Source organism: Gorilla gorilla, chromosome 5, assembly GCF_029281585.2.
Source record: "Gorilla gorilla gorilla isolate KB3781 chromosome 5, NHGRI_mGorGor1-v2.1_pri, whole genome shotgun sequence".
Lineage (NCBI taxonomy): Eukaryota > Metazoa > Chordata > Mammalia > Primates > Hominidae > Gorilla > Gorilla gorilla.
The window spans coordinates 49,463,792-49,484,628 of NC_073229.2; the positions used below are offsets into that span (position 1 = coordinate 49,463,792).

General features: G+C 53.6%; 2 protein-coding genes across 3 annotated transcripts; both read right to left on the bottom strand.

The window, feature by feature from the left end:
• Positions 1–519: 519 nt before the first annotated feature.
• On the bottom strand, positions 520–4,320 carry NEU1 (neuraminidase 1). 2 transcript variants are annotated; one of them, XM_004043705.5, is made up of 6 exons: positions 3,990–4,320; positions 3,371–3,563; positions 2,556–2,818; positions 1,807–1,989; positions 1,410–1,632; positions 520–1,313 (listed from the first exon to the last, which is right to left on the bottom strand). In XM_004043705.5, the coding sequence occupies exons 1-6, from the start codon at positions 4,146–4,148 to the stop codon at positions 1,087–1,089; spliced, it is 1,248 nt and encodes a 415-aa protein (XP_004043753.1). In that variant the 5' UTR covers positions 4,149–4,320; the 3' UTR covers positions 520–1,086. The 2 variants fall into 2 exon arrangements, with proteins under 2 accessions (XP_004043753.1, XP_018884440.1); XM_019028895.3 differs by having other exon boundaries at positions 1,870–1,989; positions 3,990–4,251.
• Positions 4,321–4,563: 243 nt separating this feature from the next.
• On the bottom strand, positions 4,564–20,352 carry SLC44A4 (solute carrier family 44 member 4). Its single transcript, XM_004043708.5, has 21 exons — positions 20,289–20,352; positions 18,382–18,430; positions 17,409–17,482; positions 17,205–17,283; positions 16,282–16,381; positions 16,074–16,199; positions 15,805–15,865; positions 12,838–12,925; positions 12,678–12,761; positions 12,176–12,411; positions 11,967–12,066; positions 10,912–11,004; positions 10,522–10,624; positions 7,240–7,493; positions 7,057–7,151; positions 6,865–6,968; positions 6,682–6,755; positions 6,377–6,447; positions 6,183–6,277; positions 6,019–6,103; positions 4,564–5,112 (listed from the first exon to the last, which is right to left on the bottom strand). The coding sequence occupies exons 1-21, from the start codon at positions 20,326–20,328 to the stop codon at positions 4,991–4,993; spliced, it is 2,133 nt and encodes a 710-aa protein (XP_004043756.3). The 5' UTR covers positions 20,329–20,352; the 3' UTR covers positions 4,564–4,990.
• Positions 20,353–20,837: the final 485 nt, after the last annotated feature.

Sequence of the window (20,837 nt, forward strand, 5' to 3'; positions counted from 1 at the left end):
AAATAAATAAATAAAAAATAAAAAATATCTTATGGCACTCCCTTCATACTCATTACACCTGTGAAGATCAACCTGTTTCTCGGTGATAAGAAGGAATGTAGGCTGGGTGCGGTGGCTCATAGCTGTAACCTCAGCACTTTGGGAAGCTGAGGCATGAGGATTGCTTAAGCACAGGAGTTCCATACCAGCCTGGGCAACATAGCGCAACCTTGTCTCTACTGAAAATAAAAATAAAAAAAATTAACCAGGCATGGTGTCACTGACCTGTAGTCCCAACTACTCCAGAGGCTGAGACGTGAGGATCACTTGAGCCCAGGAGGTTGAGGCTTCAGTGAGCCGTGATTGTGCAACTGCACTCCAGCCTGGGTGACAGAGCGAGCCCTGTCTCAAAAAAAGCAACAACAAAAAAAGAGGGCATGTCAAAAGGAAAAGAGGATTTGATTTGCCAAAGTCAGATTTTCACAGGCAGTACGCACATCAGGTCTCTCCCCAGAACTCACCCAGGCTCACAAGGATACATGAGGAAAACAGACATGAAGATGTGTATTGACAGAACCATAGAGATTCTACAAATATTCATTATCCTTCATTAAAAATTTTAAGATACAAACATTTTGATTGATAATCAGTCGTGGTGGTGCACCTAGTCCTTACTCTGAAACCAAATATCCTGCCATCTGGGGACTTTCACCAGCCCTGTCGGTTATCTTACCGCAACACCAAAGAGGAGGCTCAGCCTTCCCCAGTTCCCTGAGTTCACATTGATTCAATTCTACAGCTCACTAGCCCTGCCCAAGACAGGACCAATCAATGTCCCAGGAGGGCAGAGAGGGTGGTGGGGCCACACTTAGCCATATGGGAAGACAGTATTCTCAGATGAGGGCAGGACTTTTTTGTGGGAGAGGACGCCTAGCTTTCAGTCCTAAAGGAAGTGATTTCCCTGGTAAAGGGAAGGTGATTTTGCCAAGGCTGGAGTCTAAAGGAAGATGGAACTGTCTCTCAGGCATCTCCAGCAGACCCTCTACAGACCCGTGTTCCTGAAGGCAGAGTCCTGAAGGCAGAATACCCCTGTGGCAGTGGCACAGCTCAGAGTGTCCCATAGACACTGATTTTGGCCACGGAGATGCTCTCTGTGTAGTGGTTCCGGCCTTTCTCATACAGGACGTAGAGCTGGGGGGCCTGCTCCTCTCCATCCATGCTGCCCTCCAGGGTTGCCAGGGATGAATAGCCACTGGGGCCTGGCCATAGCTGGACTGTCTCTTTCCGCCATGAGGTACCATTGCTGAAGCTCCATCGCAGGGTCAGGTTCACTCCTGGGGAGAGCAGGAGAGTCAGGGAGAGAGGGTCTCTGCCCAGGCCTTGTCTAGACACAGGGCTCTCCCTGCTGACCCCACCCATGAGGCACTCACGGAACTCTGGATGTGCTGGGTTGGAGAAGAAGACAATGCCGGAGCTGGTGACTACAGCTCCTGCAGCTACCACAGGGTCCACGAGCTCAGGGTCGAAGGTCACATCACGGGGCCTTAGTGTATCACAGGCATCATAGCTGCGGAGGACAATTCGGCAGTGGCAGTGGTAGTTGTTCTGGTTTCGGGCATTGATGACGACTGAGCCATCTGGGAGCTCATAGGGCTGAGGGGAGAGGACAGGACCTCAGGGAGGGAACAGGGAAAATGCCCTGTCCCTGAGGGGAGCAAGGGTGTGTGGCACTGAGTTGAGCAGTCAGACCCTGGGTCTGTGCGTGAAATGATGTTCTGGAGGGCAGGGAGGGTCAAATGGGTAGGGAACATCTCATGGACTCCTGACCTGGCATTCATCAGGATTGAAATCATTTTCCTGCTTGGGCTGACCGTAGGGGATGCCACTGACCCCACTTCCGTAGCGCCAGGAGGCACCATGATCATCGCTGAGGAGACAGAAGACTCCGTCCCGCTCCAGCGTCCCATGGCCACACACGATGAGGCGGCCCTTCCGTGGCTCCCGCTGTTTCTGTGGGAAAGGGAACTGGGTGTCACAGAAGGAGACTCTAGGGGCTCAGAGGCAGGGACAGAGAACCCACCACTTCCCAAATGCAATCACATTTATGGTCCCCTTGAGTTCAGCCCTTGCTCACTGAGGGTTCCAGTCAGATCCCATAAATACACACCCTGTTTGAATTAAGAAGCTCTCCCAGGGTGTACAGCTGGACATGTGCACCAGGGGCCCAGCCACAGGGTGCATGAGAGCTTAAACCCAACCTGTGCTCACTCGCCAAGCTGTGCACCCTGGCACAGGCTTGTGTCTGTCCAAAGAGGCAGTGCCTTTTTCTACTTTGCATGAGGGTATTGCATGGACTAACACAGTCCTGTTGACAATGCCAAACGGGAAGCCAATGGCAGAGTTCCCTCTTCTCCTGATAATGTGTTCCTACCAGGATGCCCTGTCTTTCAAGGAATCCCACCCAAGCCAGAAAATCTGACTTCAGAGAATCTTCCCCTTGGAAAGGAGTCCATTTGGGAGTATCCCTCAGACTCTTCACAAGGCAGCCCCCTCCACCTATCTCCTAGGACAGAGACCTGAATACCAGAGCCCGGTCCAGGGGCAAACACTTCAGTGCCAATATCCAGGGAGAGATTCCGGGGTGTGCTCCAGGAAACACCATCATCCTTGCTCCATACCAACATGGTAGAGGCCACCTGGCAGCCGGCCTTGTGAGCACAAAGGGAGTAGAAAAGAAATACTACTCCTGTCTCAACATCGCTCACTACTGCCCCAAGGTTCAGCCCATCGGGGACATCCCCATCATTGACAATGAACGCTGTAGGAGACCATGTGCTGCCTGAAAAAAATTGGAGGAAGAAACCCAGAGTGAGCACTCTGCAGGTACCCTTTCTACCACTTCCCGTTAATTTCCCACCTTCTGCTAGGGACCTCAGGCCTTCCGATGGTCCCAGGGTGCAATCCAACACTTGCACTATCTATATACCTCTTGTCCTGTTTTATTTTTCTCCATTACATTTATCACCTTGCAACAGACAAAAAAGTTTACTTGTTTATTATGCTTGTCTGTCTCCTTCCAGTACAATCTAAATCCTGTGAGGGCAGAGATTTTTGATCTGTTTTGTTCGTGGCTATATTCATGAAACCTAAAATAGTGTCTGGTATAGGTATATAGTACCCAATAAATGTTTGCTAAGTGAATGTCCAACTCCTTGGTGATCCCAATTTCCAGATCACTGTCCTAGACACTTGCCCTTCTCAGGTTCCCCCTACCCCTAAGGGACTCAGGCAACCAACCCTCTAAGTTCCCCTATCCTCAGGGCCCTTGGGCTCATTGGGCTGCCCACCCATCCAACCTAGCACCGGCTCTTTCACCCAGGCATCTTTATACCCTGGTCCATGGACCTCCGCAGGGCGATGAACTTGGCCCCCTCATCGGATGAGGACATTTTCCTCGCCTCAGCAAAGGCGAGAAGAGTGCCCCGCGGAGTGGCTGTGATGAGCGGGATGCGGAAGGTGTCCACTGAGCCGATCTGTCTCCCGCTCACCCAAAGCAGTTGCTCCATGGTCACCAGCGGCTGCACCTGTCATGGGAGGAGGAAGGGTCAACAAAGACAAACTTGTCTTGGGGGTTTTAGGAACTCACGTTCCGATGGGAGAGGGAGGATCTAATGGGGATCCCGAGTAGGGGATGGGGTCCCAGAACAAGAAAGAGGAACACGAAGGGGAGTTTGGAGCGAAGCTGGAGGCTCGGAGCAGGGGAGGGTCTACGAAAGGAGAAGGAGCCTTCAGGGAGGGAAGGGGACCCCAAAAGAGGAAGGGGCTCGAATGAGGAGGAAGACGGGGACCCGGAGAGGGAGAGGGACTGGGAGCGGTCGGAGGAAACGGGGTCTGGGAGAAAGAAAAGGGTCCTGTCGCGGAAAGTCGGCTCAGCCGCCCGCGTTCCGGGGGACACTAGGTGTCGATCACCTGCGCGGGTCGGGGATGGGGCTATGCAAAGGGTGACTCACCAGACCGAAGTCGTTCTCAGCCTTGGACCAGGAGGCTGCCAGAGACAGCAGCAGGAAGATCGCGGCAAACACCCAAACCCTACAGCCTCCCCAGAAGCCCAGAATCCGCGGCCCCCAGCGTCTGTCCGGGAGCGCCGTGCTGGGTCGCTCCCCAGTCATCTCTCCCCGCAGCTGCCGCGACCCTGGCAGCTAGACTTCACAGAGTCGGGAGTCAGCTGACCCGGACCCTTTAAAGCGCAGATGTCACCCTTAAGCCCGCCCCGGTCTGGAGGCCCCGCCGCGCTTCCCGGACTCTAATTGGTCTTCAAGTAGCTCATCTCCTCCCACGTGATCACGCAGCATCTCGAAGCTTGCCCTTCCGATTGGCCCTCTTGGAGGCCCGGAGCGCGTGACCCGAACGGGAAGCGGACTGGCTGGGGTGAAGAAGGGACTGGCACCATCCTTATTGGGCTTTTTGATTGGCCGCGGCACCAGGACGCGTCACAGGGGCGGGGCCGATTTTAAAGAGCCGGGCGCGGAAAAAAAAAAAGGCCGCCTCTCGTCGTGGAGAGAATGAGTCACAGATTTACTGAGTTAACAAAATATCTTTAATAAAATCTTTTTGTTTGTTTGTTTTGTTTTGGAGACAGAGTCTGTCACCCAGGTTGGAGTGCAGTGGCGCGATCTCGGCTCACTGCAACCTCTGCCTCCCGGGTTCAAGCGATTCTCCTGCCTCAGCCTCCCGAGTAGCTGGGATGACAGGTGCATGCCACCACTCTCGGCTAATTTTTGTATTTTTAGTAGAGACGGAGGTTTCACCATGTTGGCCAGGCTGGTCTCAAACTCCTGACTCAGGTGATCCGCCCGCCTCGGCCTCTCAAAGTGTTGGATTACAGGCGTGAGCCACGGCGCCTGGCCTAAAACCTTTTTTTTTACCACAAAATGGAGACCTGTAAGGCGAAGTGAGGTTGGATGGCTGGACGGTGGGGGTGGGGTGCAGTCCTGGATCAGGGCCGGAGCTGTCACTTCTTCCTCTTCTTGTTGTCCGGGGGCGCCTCGTTCTTCTTGCCCAGAATCTTTAGAAGGTTCTTGGACATATAGTAGGGCCGGTCCAGGGAGCCATTGTTCCGCTCCAGGTCTTCCACTGAGCCGCAACAGAGACCGGTTAGAGCGGACCCTGGGGCCAGGAAATCGGGGACTGGGAGGCAAGCTGCTTGCGGGATTTGGAATCCAAGCTGCACCACCACCCTTACCCCCGGGCAGGTTATGTAATCTCAGTTTCCTCATGTGAAGTGGGGTCGGGAATATTATGTTGCATAGAGCGATGATAAGAATTAGCGGAAAAAATGCATGTCAGTCGCTTAGGAGGAGACTGGCAAACCCTGAATGGATGCATGCTGTAGAGTAAGAAAATCCCCTGCCGCTACAGCCACCTGCTGGGAAGTCTCTCTAATGGCTCTTTTTTTTTTTTTTTAATCTTTTTTCTTTGTTTTGAGACGGAGTCTCGCTGTCGCCCAAGCTGAAGTGCAGTAGCGCAATCTCGGCTCGCTGCAACCTCCGCCTCCTGAGTTCAAGCGATTCTCCTGCTTCAGCCTCCCAAGTGGCTGGGATTACAGGCGCCCGCCACCGCGCCCAGCTAATTTTTTGTATTTTTAGTAGAGAGCGGTTTCACCATGTGGGCCAGGCTGGTCTGGAACTCCTGACCTCAGGCTGATCTGCCCACCTCGGCCCTCCAAAGTGCTGGCATGACAGGCGTGAGCCACCGTGCCCGGCCTCTAATGGCTGACTTCTACCCGAGATTTCTTAGGGAAGATAGCAGAGACCTCTCCATCAGAATGCTCCTTCTTTGGAGAGCCTACCGGCCTGGGGGCTCACTCTCTTCCTTCTTCCCTAAACGCCTGGCCTCAGGATGTCACAAGAAGCTCCCTCTTGTTCGTTTAGCTCACAAAGGCATTGTTTCTAGAAGCACCAAATCTCCAAAAAAAAAAAAAAATGCTTGAACGGCTCAGTACTTTAAGGTTGGGGACAGGTGGCTGGGGGTGTCACTCACGGAAGCAGAGGAAGAGCGTGTCCACACACATGCCGAAAACGCTGAAGAAGCCGCTGGCGATGACATAGGCCCCCAGGATGGAGGTCTGGAAGACATGACCCGTTGGGGTTATTGGGTTCCTCTGGGGAGTTGGGGGTGGAGCGGCAGAGAGGGGAGTCGCTCACCATGATGGGCAGCCAGTAGTAGTTGAGGTGGGGGCTCTTAAAGTCTTTACCCAGCCCCGGGATGCGACCAGAGAAAAAAAAGAAGGACAGGACCCCTGTGAAATAATTCTGGGGGTTAGTGCTGCACCTCTGAGGCCACCTCTTCAGCTGCCCAGCACCCCTACCCTCTGTCCCCACAGCTTCTGGTCCCTTACCCACGCCTCCTACCACCAGCAGCTTCCCAAAGAACAGCAGCAGGTCTGTGACTTTATCCAGGACGACCACCCTGTGCCAGAAGTTAGGGGAGGTTGAGGGTGAGAGGCCTGGCAATGCTGAGAGTAAAATTGGCTTCGTAATTTGTGGGGACTGGTGCAAAATGAAAATTGTTCACGTTTCAAGATGGCAAGAGCAGAGCACTAAACTAAGTCTAGGGCCCGACTGAGCACAGCACGCCCACGAAGCCAGCCTTGGGTGGGAGATCAGAGGAGGGAGCCACAAAGGGGGTGGGGAACAGCCTAACCTGACAATGTTTCGCATGAGTAGCATGAACGCATTTTTGGCTGAGATACAGAAATTCTTCCCGTAGATGGCGATCTGAGGGAGGTGGAAAGGTCAGAGTTACCAAGGCGAGCTGCCTGGACCAGGATGGGGGTGTCTAGACCAAAGGGCACCAGAACAAAGGGTTGCTTGCAGTGTAGCTCACCATGATGTATGCATTGCGGTTTAGGAACTTGATAAATTTTTCCAGACACCAGAGGCAGCACTTGAAACAGCACATGATGCAGCGGGCTACAGGGTTCTGCACTCCTGGGAGCGAGGAAGGCTCATGTTTGGTCACTGCCCCTCCCTAATGGCCTTCCCCAGCTCCTGACTCCTACTCCGACTCCAGACTCACCTCTGAGCTTGTGGTCAATATACTCCAAGATGACCCGGGCTATCTGCACAAGGGTCAGGATGAGGGCTCCAAATGCCAATGACCCAGTGTGGTAACTGCAGAGGGTGTTATGCAGTCAGAGACAGCTCCAGGATCCCTGGGGCCCCCGTGCCTACAATGACCAGGCCCCTGCCCCATCCTTACCGGAGTGTGCGGATGAAGGCAGAGATTAAGGGGAAGGTAGGGATGTCCTGGGGCTTGTGGAAGGCCCAGTAGAAGGAGGCAAAGGCTCCAGCGAGGACGCACTGGCCCAGGGCCAGTACCCAGTTAAGGGTCCAGAAGAGCCCCAGGACCCCATAGATTTGCAGATTGAAGACAGAACGTTGGATTAGGCCTTTGGATGAGTAGCCCTGGAAGACGCACATCAGTCCTGGGCACGAGGAGTTCACAAGCTGGGCCTGGGAGGGTAGACGGGGATAGAGTAGGCTCAGGCATCGGGGGCCTCAGTATGGAGCCTGGGCATCCCATTCCCAGTAGCTCCTGCCCCTCCCAGAGTTGACAGGTGGGAAGTAGCAGCTTCTCTGGACTGCGGGAGTCAAGTTCTGTCGGAGAGTTCCATCTCCAGGCTCAAACTCAGTTTGGTCTGCCTATAGCATAAGCATAATCAGCTCCCTCAGTCTCAATCAGAGGGGAAGGCACTCACTCAGCATTCCCATTCCAGAGCAGCCTCTGCAACGTCTACCAAAACCCTTTCCAGCAAATTGAACAGGCTGGGTATTTGATGATATTAAGGAATTATTGTTAATTTTGTGAGATGTGATAATGATATAGTGGCTATGCTTTTAAACAGTTCTTATCTGTTGAGATCCATCTCGATGTATGTACAGGTGAAATGGCATGATGTCCAGAATTTGCCTTAAACGTCTCCAGAAAAAAAAATTTATGAGGTGGGTGCAGTGGCTTATGCCTGTAATCTCAGCACTTTGGGAGGCCGAGGTGGGCGGATCACCTGAGGTCAGGAGTTCAAGACTAGCTTGGCCAACATGGTGAAATCCCATCTCTACTGAAAATACAAAAAATTAGCCGGGTGTGGTGGCAGACGCCTATAATCCCAGCTATTCAGGAGGCTGAGGCAGGATAATTGCTTGAACCCAGGAGGCAGAGGTTGCAGTGGGCCGAGATCGCGCCACTGCACTCCAGCCTGGGAGACAAGAGCAAAACTCCGTCTCAAAAAAAAAAAAAAATTATAGGTGAGGATATAGATGAAATAAGAATAGCAAAAAGTTGAGGGTTGTGGAATCTGGGTACAGGGAACTCACTGTGCTATCATCTCTACTTTTGCATATGTTTAAAAATTCCCATAATAAAAAGTAAAAAGTCACAAATTAAAAAGCAACCCTTTCTAGCAAATATAACCAAAAAAAATTTTTTTTGACACAGGGTCTCGCTCTGTTGCCCAGGCTGGAGTGCAGTGGCTCAATCTCAGCTCACTGCAACCTCTGCCTCCCGTGTTCAAGCAATCCTCCTGCTTCAACCTCACAAGTAGCTGGGACTGCAGGTGTGTGCCACCATGCCTGGCTAATCAAAAAATCTTTTTTTTTTTTTTTGAGATGGAGTCTCACTCTGTCACCATATTGGCCAGGTTGGTCTCGAACTCTGGACCTCATGATTCACCTGCCTTGGCCTCCCAAAGTGCTGGGATTACAGGTGTGAGCCACTGCGCCAGGCCTTCTGTCAGTCTTTACTGCTAGATCACAAGCAAGTTGAAAACAACACTCACGTCATACCCAGTGCAGTTGCTCACGTGTATAATCCCAACACTTTTGGAGGCTGAAGCAGGCAAATTGCTTGAGCCCATTTGTTTGAGACCAGCCTGGGCAACACAGTGAAACCCCATCTCTTAAAAAAAAAAAAATTAGCCGGGCATGGTGGCACTTGTGTGTAGTCCCAGCTACTTGGGAGACTGAGGTGAGAAGATCACTTGAGCCTGGGAGATCAAGGCTTCAGTGAGCCATGATCGTATCACTGCACTCCAGCCTGTGTAACAGCCTTTTTTTCATTAAAAAAGAAAAAAAAGAAAAAGAAAAAGAACCACATCATTTTGGGCTTTGTATACCCAGTGCCTGGCACATAGTGGGTCCTCTGTACATGTAAATAAACCTCCTTTTTTTTTTTTTTTTTTTTTTTGAGACGGAGTCTCGCCGCCCAGGCTGCAGTGCAATGGCGCGATCTCAGCTCACTGCAACCTCCGCCTCCCGAGTTCAAGCAATTCTCCTGCCTCAGCCTACTGGGTAGCTGGGATTACAGGCACCTGCTACCATGCCTGGCTAATTTTTGCACTTTTAGTGGAGACAGGGTTTTGTCATGTTGGCCAGGCTGGTCTCAAACTCCTGACCTCAGGTGATCCGCCCACCTCGGCCTCCTAAGTGCTGGGATTACAGGCATGAGCCCGCGCCCGCCAAACCTCCCCTTTTTAATAGGGGTGGGGCTAATGCCTGCAGCACAGCTCATGTTCCCAGCTCAGACGAGGTGGGATATGACAGGTTTGAGAAGAGTAAATTCCCAGCAGCCCAGCGCCACTCCCGGGGAACCTCACAGGGGAATTTTGGAAGCAGCTTCTCTCTCGGGTCCCCCGCAGGGAGTCTCACCTGGCTACTACCTAGGGCTCTGTGTTCCAAGGGAGTAAGACTTAACAATACAATACAATTCAACCTGTTATTGAGCTCTTATCAGGTGCCAGGCATTGTACTAAGCACTTTATGTGCCCAAAGTCATTTCATCTTCTCAGCCACCCCAGGGATGGCTATTATAATTATCCTCATTTTACAGAGGAATGGAGCTGCGTGTGGTGGCTCACTCCTATAATCCCAGTACTTTGGGAGGTTAAGCCAGAGGATCGCTTGGGTACCTGACTACATCGGGGCAACCCCAGGAGTTCAAGACCAGCCCGGGTAACACAGCAAGACCTTGCCTCTACAAAAAGCTTAAAATTAGCCTGGCGTGGTGTCGTACTCTAGTAGTCCCAGCTGCTCAGGAGGCTGAGGTGGGAAGATTGCTTGAGCCTGGGGGATGGAGGTTGCAGTGAGCTGAGATTGCACTGCTGCACTCCAGCCTGGGCAACAGAGCAAGACCCTGTCTCAAAACAAACAAACAAACAAACAAACAGGAGTAGGCTGAGACTCAGAGGGTGAAGTGGTTGATGGTCCTCAAGTCAGAGCAATGTCCTGGGGAGGGGTGGAGTAAGTCCTGGTATCCAGGGCTGTCTCTCCCAGCCTCAGTTTCCTTCCCCACATGATGGATGGCTCAACAGGAGTACCAGGTATTCTGGGAACTGGTTTCTTCTAGCTCTGCTGGGGGTTGAGTGTGTGACCTTGCACAAGTTTCTTGCCCTCTGTGGCCTCAGTCTTCTCTGCACAATGAGGAATGTGGCCCCTACAGCCCCTCACCCCTACTAGTCCCGCCTCCATGTCCCCTGCTTCCTCTTACCGTGGGGTTGCATGATGTATTTATTGGCACTTTCTCACAGCCGGGGGAGCTGATGTTGGATGCCCAGAGCACATACTGGGGTTGCCCCGATGTAGCCAGGTACCCAGAGGGGAGTCAAGGAAAGCATGATCACACGAGGTCTCCACAGGTCACTCGCTCCTTAGGGACCTGTTCCTAGGTGCTTGTGCAGATCGTTTGCTGCACAGAGAGGGCTGAAATTCAGCCTGTGTGCACCCTTTCAACTCTGTTCAGGCACAGTGCTGCTGTGTCTGCCCAGAGAAAGGGGCACCTCTTCCAGTGACACCAAGGCACTCTACAGGGCAAGTATTGCTTTGTTTTCCATCACCCCCCAGGACTCCAAGAGTGGCTGGCTGCGTGGGCAGAGGATACAGAGCAGTCATGGCCCAGTAGGCAAGGCAGATGAGGAGGAGGACAAAGGTGACCAGTGGGTAGAACATGGTAGACATCATCTGTCCCACAGCCCTGCAGGGAGACAAAGCTGTTCACCGGCACCGCCCCAGCTGTCCATCTTCTCAAGGGGCTGACCCCGGCCGGGCACGGTGGCTCACGCCTGTAATCCCAGCACTTTGGGAGGCTGAGGCGGGCGGATCACGAGGTCAGGAGATTGAGACCATGCTGGCTAACACGGTGAAACCCCATCTCTACTAAAAATACAAAAAATTAGCCGGGCATGGTGGCGGGCGCCTGTAGTGCCAGCTACTCCGGAGGCTGAGGCAGGAGAATGGCGTGAACCCGGGAGGCGGAGTTTGCAGTGAGCTGACATCGCACCACTGCACTCCAGCCTGGGCAACAGAGCGAGACTCTGTCTCAAAAAAAAAAGGGGGGGGCTGACCCCTCTGCCCTCGCTGGGGCCTGCCCCACTCCCCCAGGGTGGGACCAACAGGGTTAGTGACATTGTCTTTCATATCTGTGTCCTCAGGGCCTGGTGCAGGGCTAGGCATACTGTAGGTGCTCACTGGATAAACAGAACTGAATAAACCAGGCTCACAGGACCCTTAGAGGAAACTAGGGTCACAGAGAAGCCACCTGGGGCAGCTTCGGGTGGAGTAAGGGAAGATCACCCCCAAGCGTGATCCCTTGGCAGGTGTGTGTGGCAGTTCCTGATCGGGAGCAAGCTGCTGCCCCTCCTGGCCCGGATTCCTGCCGTTCCACTCAGCCACCACCACTCCCACCAACCCCTCTAGAAGGCCTATGTCATATTCCAGGCACTCATTCAATCCTCAAGACAACCCTAGAAGGCAGGAATTATTGTTACCCCCATTTTACAGATGGGGAAGCAAAGCCACAGCAGTGTTCACCACTGTGCTATATTCCTCCCTTCTCCTCTGAGGCTCCCTGCCACCTCTCTAGCACCCCCTAGGTCCCCTAGCACTCCTGGGTCCACGCTGTCCTCAACCCCATCTCCCTCCCAGGCAGGCCCTAACTTGCTGGCCTCCTTCAGGAGGGCGATGGCAATACGAATCCGCTGCCGCAGGAAGATGAGCACCAGCAGCAGGATGGCTTCAAGCACCGCCAACACGATCACTGCAGAGGACGGGGCAGACAGACCTAGATCAGGGCCAGGGCTGGGGCCGGGCATGGCCCAGGGCAGTCCTTGGGCAGCTGGTGGCTTGGGGGTGGGCAGGACACTCACGGGCGGCCAGCCAGGTCTCCTGCACACTCTGGTAGGCACTGAGGTTGGTGGTGAAACCCAGCTGGGAGATGGAGGCGCCCTTGTCCCGCAGCACTCGGTACTCCTCCCAGCAGTAGTAGATGCCATATGCCAGCACGCCCAGCACTCCCAGGATCAGCACCAGCACCAGGGGCCCGGCCACCAGGCGCAGAAGCAAGATAAACAGTAGGCTCAAGACCAGAGCCACCCCCAGGGCACTGTAGGCAGGGTGAGGACAGTGAGGTTCAGCCCTAGCCCCTCAAATCTTTCCCCTTACAGAGGCCCCCCCTGCCTTTCCACACACCACCCAATGTCCCCAGATTAGGCCTCTTTCCCTTATAAATCCTGTTGGTCTTGGAATCCATTCGGAGCTCTGGCTCCTCCTCCTCTGTCCAAAGCCTGTGTTTCAGACATTGGGCGAGGGTGTAGAGGATCAGGGAGGAAGAAGGCAAGGACACAAGAGGAGGGGAATCTGGTGACTCACACAAGAATCCAATACCAGGACTGGGCAAAATCTTCAAAGATCTTAACACTGATGTCTCGGGCATTGAGGCTGTCTATAAGACCGCTGTTGGGGAGACAGAGTCAGATGGGGCTGTGGGTGGAAGGGGTGTGGCCAGGATGTGGGGGAGGGAGGTGCCTACCTGATCCCCTGCTGTATGGTGGTGTCATTGGTGATCCCTGGGAGCGCCGGTGGAGTAACGTTGGTCCATGGAAAGCAGCGCCCCAGAGCTGGAAGGGAGAGCCGGGCTGCTGGGTTGGGGGCCAGGAGCTCTGCCTGGAGGGTCTCTGGCCCCCTCCCAGTCCACAGTGCCCTTAGGGGAGGGAAGGGTGATGGGCCTTGCATCCCTCAGTGGGCTGCTTTTGATTTCACAAATGGGCTTCTGCCTTGTGGAGCCCAGTCTATCCCCTGCCTCCCCTCCCTGTCGTGCCTTGGTTTGGACCCTCCTCTCCGCTGGCCTCAACTCTTATAACACCCTGTCACCCTTCCATCCAACCTCCACCCGAGTGGAGTGCCAGGGAGACCGTGGCACTGCCTGGACTTCATCACTCCAGGGTTCTGGGTCCCTTTGTGACTCAGACATCTCCAGAGGCTCTGCCCCAGAGACAGCATCCACACTCCCCGGCCAGGCTTCCAGGCTCTCCTGTCCAAATCCAGCCCATGTTCCCTTCTACTCTGTACCTTTGCTCTTACTGTGCCTCTCTCTCAGGGCTCTCTTTCCACCAGAAATCCCATCCATGACTCCCTGTTCAAATCCAGCTCCATCTCACCTCCTCCAGGAAGCCTTCTGACCTTATCCCCACCTCCTTTGGCAACTGTTATGTGCCTACAGAGCCACTTACTGCCATCCTTGCAACAACTTTGCCAGGCAGCCTTGCTTTGTCATTTATTTATCTATTTATTTATTTATTTACTTATTTTTGAGTCAAGGTCTTGCTCTGTCACCCAGGCTAGAGTGCAGCTGCATGATCATAGCTTACTGCAACATTGAACTTCTGGGCTCAAGCGATCCTCCCTACTTAGCCTCCCAAGCAACTGGGACTATAGATGTGCACCACCACACTTGGCTAATTTTTAAATTTTTTGTACAGATGGGGTTTTGCTGTGTTGCCCAGGCTGGCCTCAAACTCCTGGGCTCAAGCAATCCTCCCACCTCAGCCCCCCAAAGTGTTGGGATTACAGGTGTGAGTCACCTCACCTAGCTTATTTATTTTTTAGAGGCAGGGTTTCTCACTCTGTTGCCCAGGCTGGAGTGCAGTGGCACAATCATAGCTCACTGTAACCTCCAACTTCAGGACTCAAGTGATCCTCCTGCCTTAGCCTCCTGAGCAGTTGGGACTACAGGCATGAGCCACTGCACCTCACTGTCATTTACATTCTACAGATGAGGAAACAAGGTTCAGAGAGGTTGCATAGTTGGGTCAAGACCATAGGGCTGGAAAGTGCTAGAATTTATATTCAGATCTACTTGACTTTGAAGTATTCACTTGAGATACTCCTTACTGTACTTAAATTGATAACTGGATATCTCATCTTATGCTATAAATTGTCTAATTTTTTTTTTTTGAAATGGAGTCTCACTGTTGCCCAGGCTGGAGTGCAGTGGCACCATCTCGGCTCACCATAAACTCCGCCTCTGGGCTCAAGCAATTCTCCTACTTCAGCCTCCCGAGTAGCTGGGATTTCAGGTGCCCACCACCACACCTGGCTAATTTTTGTATTTTTAGTAGAGACGGGGTTTCACCATGTTGGCCAGACTAGTCTCGAACTCCTGACCTTGTGATCCGCCCGCCTCGGCCTCCCAAAGTGCTGGGATTACAGGTGTGAGCCACTGCTCCCGGCCTAAAATTTTTGTTTGAGACGGAGTCTCGCTCTGTCACCAAGACTAGAGTACAGAGGCGCGATCTTGGCTCACTGCAACCTCTGCCACCTGGGTTCAAGCAATTCTCCTGCCTCAGCCTCCTCAGTAGCTGGGATAAGAGGTGCATGCCACCACGCCCAGCTAATTTTTGTATTTTTAGTAGAGATAGGGTTTCGCCATGTTGGCCAGGCTGGTCTCGAACTCCTGATCTCAGGTGATCTGCCTGCCTCAGCCTCCCAAAGTGCTAGGATTACAAGCATGAGCCACCATGCCTGGCCTAAAAATTGTTTTATATTAAAAATGACATTTGCAACTGGGTGTCGGGGCTCATGTCTGTAATCCCAGCACTTTGAGAGGCTGAGGTGGGAAGATTGCTTGAATCGAGGAGTTCAAGACCAGCCTGGGCAATATAGCAAGACTTCATCTCTTAAAAAAAAAAAAAAAGACATTTGCTACTGGAAGGAAGAGCATACTGTAAAAGAAAAAAAGTTCAACTGTGATCCTACCACCCAGCCACGTTCACTTATAACATTTGAACAAATATCCTTCTAGCCTTTTCCCTGTGCATATATAAAAAATGATATGTGTGCAGGCTGGGCGTGGTGGCTCATGTCTGTAATCCCAGCACTTTGGGAGGCCGAGGTGGGTGGATCACGAAGTCAGGAGTTCAAGACCAGCTTGGCCAAGATAGTGAAACTCCGTCTCTACTAAAAATACAAATTTAATAAATAAAATAAAAATAAAAATTAGCCGGGCGTGGTGGCGGGCACCATGTGCTGTAATTCCAGCTACTCGGGAGGCTGAAGCAGAGAAGTGCTTGAACCCAGGAGGCGGGGGTTGCAGTGAGCCGAGATCACACCACTGCACTCCAGCCTGGGCAACAGAGGAAGACTCCGTCTAAAAAAAAAAAAAAATGTGTGTGTAGATTCACCCATGTATGTTTTCATGAGATTTTCATACAGTCTCTTTGTGAACAACTCTAATCTCTTCACCTAGAATGTAGCTGAAGCAGGGAGCAGTTGTTATCCCTGCCTCTGTCCCCAGCACCTGGCACATAGTAGGTCCCCAAAACACTGATGGTCTGACTGCAAGGCCACATAACAAAGAGCAAAATGAAGACCTGATGCTAATTCCAATTTTGCCACCAACAAGCTATGTGACTTCACTCTCTCTGGGCCTGGTTTCTTCATTCAAACAATGAAAACATTGGACTAGATGACGTCTGAGGAAGGAATCTGTGCTTCTCACCTGGAGCAGAGGGGAGGAGGAAACTGGGGCAGAGTTCCCGTTGCAGGCTTGTGATCACCGTCTGTGGCAGGAGTGAAAGGACAGACACACAGACACACAGACACAGAGCAGGATGAAGAAGCAGGTCCCCTCACCACCACCATGGGGCTCAGCCTGTCCCACACTCCCCAGGAGAGCCAACCTGGTGATCATCTACCAAACTCCCCCTCCCACTCGTGCCCACCCTGGCCCTTCTGGGCGACAGTGATGAGGTTAGGGGCAATATTCACCATATTCCAGGGTACCCCTGGCAGACAAAAGTTCCTGTTTTTTGTATAGAAGACTTCCCCAACAGTCTGCGAGAACTCGTTTTTTCCCACAGTCCATGGGTCCTCCGGGCAGGAGGACACACACACCTGGGTGCAGAGAGAACACTAAGGGGCTGGAACCTGAGACCCTGGGTGAGATCTGGGGTAGAGGCAGGTCCCAGGCTCTGACCTGGGGCGTGGGGCACTGTAGGCCATTCTCAGCCACTGAGATGATGTTGCTGGACAGGATGCAGCTGAAGATGTTGAAGTACAGGAGATACGGCTTATCTCTGTGGGAGGGGAGGGACCATGTGCATCAGGGCCTGGTCAGGTGTTGGGGGAGGGGAGGGACCACTAGGGTGGCTTCTCAAGAATACAGTGGGCCCAGCCCAGCGTGGCCCATTCCAGTCACCTCCCAGCTCCTGGCCCTAGCTCAGCTGGGGAGGTAGGGAGACACCTAGAAGATCTCTCAGAGTAAGTCACCATTGCAGCAGCTGACAAATGGCTCAGAGCATGAACTTGGAGCTCCACAACTTCATATCATCTTTATGATCTTGAGCAAGTCACCTGTTCTCGGTCTTAGTTCTACTCCATATAAAAGAGTAGTGCCTACCTCATGAGATTTCAATGCGCTTGTGTGTGTAAAGTTTACTGCCTGCCTGGAACATAGTAAATGCTATATAAATATTTGAGGTTTTATTATTTATTGGACATCTGTATGTGAGGACTGTTGGCATTGCTTCTGGAATTCCCCTTGAATTTCAGATAAGGAAATCAAAGCTCAGAGAGCTTGAGTAACTTGTCCAAGGCCACACAACCAAAACTTGGTCCACTTGGGGATCCAAACACCAATCTCTGAACTGTAAAACTCATACACTTAACACGACTCTCCACTGCCTCCCATTTCTGGGGGGACTCAAGAAGCTAACTGTCCAGCAATGGTTCTCAACGTGGCCTGGAGTTGTCAGATTCAGGGAGGCTGAGGTGGGGTGGGGACAGCAGGGAAAGGCTGTGAAAGAGCACAGACAGGTCTGGAGCCTGAGTTGGGGGGGTGTCTCCTGCCCACCCCACCTCGCCTCGCTCCTGCACTTCTCTTCTCGCCTTTGTACTCACTTGTTCTCCCCCATGCCACAGTAGGCCCCAGTAGAGTTCCTGGGGTAGAGGACTTGCCGGGGGTCTCCATACAACCAGGCTGCAGACAGAGGCGCAGATGAGTCATTGGAGGGCAGGGACTTAGTGGGGCAGTTATGGGAATGGTCCCTCCCTGGGTTCCTGTCCCTCACCCACTGCCCTGGCTCTGAGCAGCTGGAAACTCACCCACAATCCCCACCACGATGTAACCTAGAATGAAGAGCAGGAAGAGGACGCAGCAGATGACATCTGTGCAGCTTCTGAGAGAGAAACGGGAGGCTGAGCTAAGGAGACTTGGGGAGGTAGGGCTTATGGTCTGGAGGGGTTAAGGGTTAGAGAGTTGGGTGATGCTGCAGCGTGGGCATCAGTAGGCTTTATTTTTATTTTTTTATTGCTTTTATTTTTTTATTTTGAGACAGGGTCTCACTCTGTCACACAGACTGGAGTGCAGTGGTGCAATCTTGGCTCACTGCAGCCTCTGCCTCCTGGGTTCAAGCAATCCTCCTGCCTTAGCCTCCCGAGTAGCTGGGATTACAGGCACGTGCCACTACTGCCCGGCTAATTTTTTTTTAATATTTTATTTAGAAAACCTAGCCAGGTACAGTGGCTCACGACTGTAATACTAGCTACTTGGGAGGCTGAGGCAGGGGAATCCCTTGAGGCCAGGAGTTTGAGACCAGCCTGGGCAACATAGTGAGATCCCATCTCAAAGAAATTAGCCTGGTGTGATGGTACATGCCTGTAGTCCCAGCTACTCAGAAGGCTAGGGCAGGAGGATCACTTGAGCACAGGAGTTCGAGCCTGCAGTGAACCCCCATCTCCAAAACACAAAAAGAAAGAAAACCTTTTTCTGGGTGGGTAAACTTTCTTCTGAAGTAAAAGACAGAAAAGCACACAACTCGCAAGGGCTCAGCTGGGTGAGTTCTCCCGCTTGTGAAGCCGGCACTTAAGTCAAGGAACAGAACATCCCCCCAGAACTGGGAAGCCCTCGATGCCTGCTCCAGACACAACAATCCCCCCAGGGCACCACCCATCTGGGGCAGGAGTTTCTCTTTTTCACAAGTTTCCTACTAATATTTTAGCAAATACAAAGCAAATACTGGATTCCACACTGCACCCACCACCCCCGCCAGCCCCCGGAGCAGTGCCCAGAGCTCACCTGTTCTTGATGGGGCCTCGAAAGGAGGGGTCGTATTTGACTGGCTTCCCTGAGGGACATGAGAAGAGGTGTGGAGGATGAGTCTCTCTCTGCATATCTTGTCCTGCTGAGTCCTCCTAGCCCCAGGATCCTACCCAGGCCTCAGGTGTTTGGAGGGAGATGGACTAGGGCAGGACTGGCAGGAGGGGAAAACTGGGGAGCAGGAAAGGTAGGATCCAGGCCTGGTCAGCAGCTCAGCAGCTCCCTGGGAGCTCCACCCAGGCTGCCATGGGGAGGGGAAGGAAGGCCTTTATAGTTTCCGGCTCACATCTCAAGGCAGTCAGTCTGGGAAATGGCCTTGGTCCCCTGCCCTACCCTGGCACGGTTCTCCTGAGTCTCCCTTTAGCTGGGATGTGGGACTCCCAGTGGCTCTCACTCCCTCATTCTCATCCCTGCCTCCTCCCTAATCCCTCCCCAGGGACCACACAGACCCACAGCCCCTCAGGGAGGTCATGGCCTCTTCCCCTATCTGCCCCAGGCCCTACCTTACCCTCTGGCTCAAGGCTATGGGGAAAGAAACTGGAGACAAAGGTGTCAACCCCAGCAGGGCCTGGGGAGGGAAGCGGCCCTGTACATCCTCACTCTGGTGGGACCTCAGTCCCCTGGCCACAGTGTGCTCCGGGCTCTGGGCCAGCAGTCAGAGTGACACCTGAGCCCAGCCATAGAGATTGCAGGCACGTTGAGTTCCTGGTCCTCCCTGAGTACACACACAGGGAGGAGGAGGGCTGGGCAGTCAGGGTTCCTTGTGGGCACTGAGGAGGGAGAGCCGAGGGCTGGGCAGGAGTCTGGGAAGGGGCGGGTGGGGTCCACTTTCCCCAGGTGCGCTGGACTCTGTCCCTCCATGGCTCATGGACAATGATTGACCTGAGGCCGCTCCAGGAAGTCTACTCGGGAGTCCTCACTGCCTGCTCCCCTGTGGCCCTAAGGGACTCAAGCCTCTCCTTGAGAAGGTCCCTCACAGGGGTTCCTTCCCCTTCAGACCAGAAGACCAGGGGGGCCTCCGCAGGTGAGTCCCCAGCCTTCACTGCTCGTGGGGATCTGGAGGCCGGTCCCCAGCTCCCTCTCTCCTCAGAACCCCAGCCCCTTTTCCTTGCAGATTCTGGAAACAGGCTCCCTGCTGTTTCTCCCCTCAGGCCTCACCCTTCACAGGAACCCCAGGGGCCCTGTCCCTATTCCTCAGAGTACCCCAAGACCAGCTCCTGCTCCTAGCTCCTCACAGAGACCCCTAGGCAGGACCCCAGCCCCCTTTCCACAAAGACCCTCAGCCCCAACTCCTCACAGGGACCCCCAGCAGAACCCACTCCCTCTGCCACTTCTCCCAGAGACCCTGGCAGGCAGAGGCCAGCCCACTCAGGGTCCCCTCACTCCTCAAGGGAGCCGGCAGGCCACAAGCAGCTTTCCCCCTCAGAGACCCAGACTCCAGGCTGAACCTCCTCCTCCTTACAGGGACCCTGGCCTCACTGGTTGCAGGCTCTGCAGCACAGGACACTCCCAGCATCCAGCCCTATTCTGCTCAGGGCCCCAACCTGCCACCTTCCATCTCGGCTTTGTTTCCTAGGGCCCTGCCCTTAGGGACCCAGAGTCCAGGCCTGAAATACCCCCCTCCTCCCAAGGACCTCAGCCCCAACTCTTCAGAGGCACCCAGCTTCACTCCCCATGGGCTCCCCAGCAACAGCCCCAGCCCCCGGGCCCCATCCTCCTCCCAGGACCCTGACTCCCTCCCTCCATGGCTCCCGGTTCCCGGGCCCTCCCCTCAGGGACACAGTACTCTCCTTAGTTCCTCTCCCTGGAGCCAGCCCCAGACACCATTCCCAAAGTACCCGTCCTCCCCTCCCTCCACAGGGTCCCGAGCCTCGCCCCAGTCTCACCGTAGGCCTCGTCATCCTCGTCCCGCTGCTTTCCCCCCATGGCTCAGTCTCTGGAGTGATTGGAGCCCTGGAGACCTGGCGTCTCACCTGCTGCCCGCCCCGCCCTCCCACACGTCACAGCCCCACCCCCGCCTGTGGTCCCCGACACACTCTAGTTCCTTCTTCTCAACTTTGTGCCCAGCGGGCTGGGGAGCTGGAGCCTGGGACGCGGGCTCAGGGCTATTTCCTGGGGGCACTACGGACCACAGTGAACGACCTGGCATGCTCTGATAAGAAAACGCTTTATAATCTCGCAAACTACCTTAACTGCCGTACACTCCCAACACGCTCCCGCCAAAGATTAAAGTGTGGAAATTGGACCTGTTTTTTTCTTTTTGAGATGGAGTTTCGCTCTTGTTGCCCAGGCTGGTGTGCAGTGACTCAATCTTGGCTCACTGCAACCTCCGCCTCCTGGCTTCAAGCGGTTCTCCTGCCTCAGCCTCTGGAGTAGCCAGGATTACAGGTGCCTGCCACCACGCCCAGCAAATTTTTTCTATTTTGAGTAGAGAT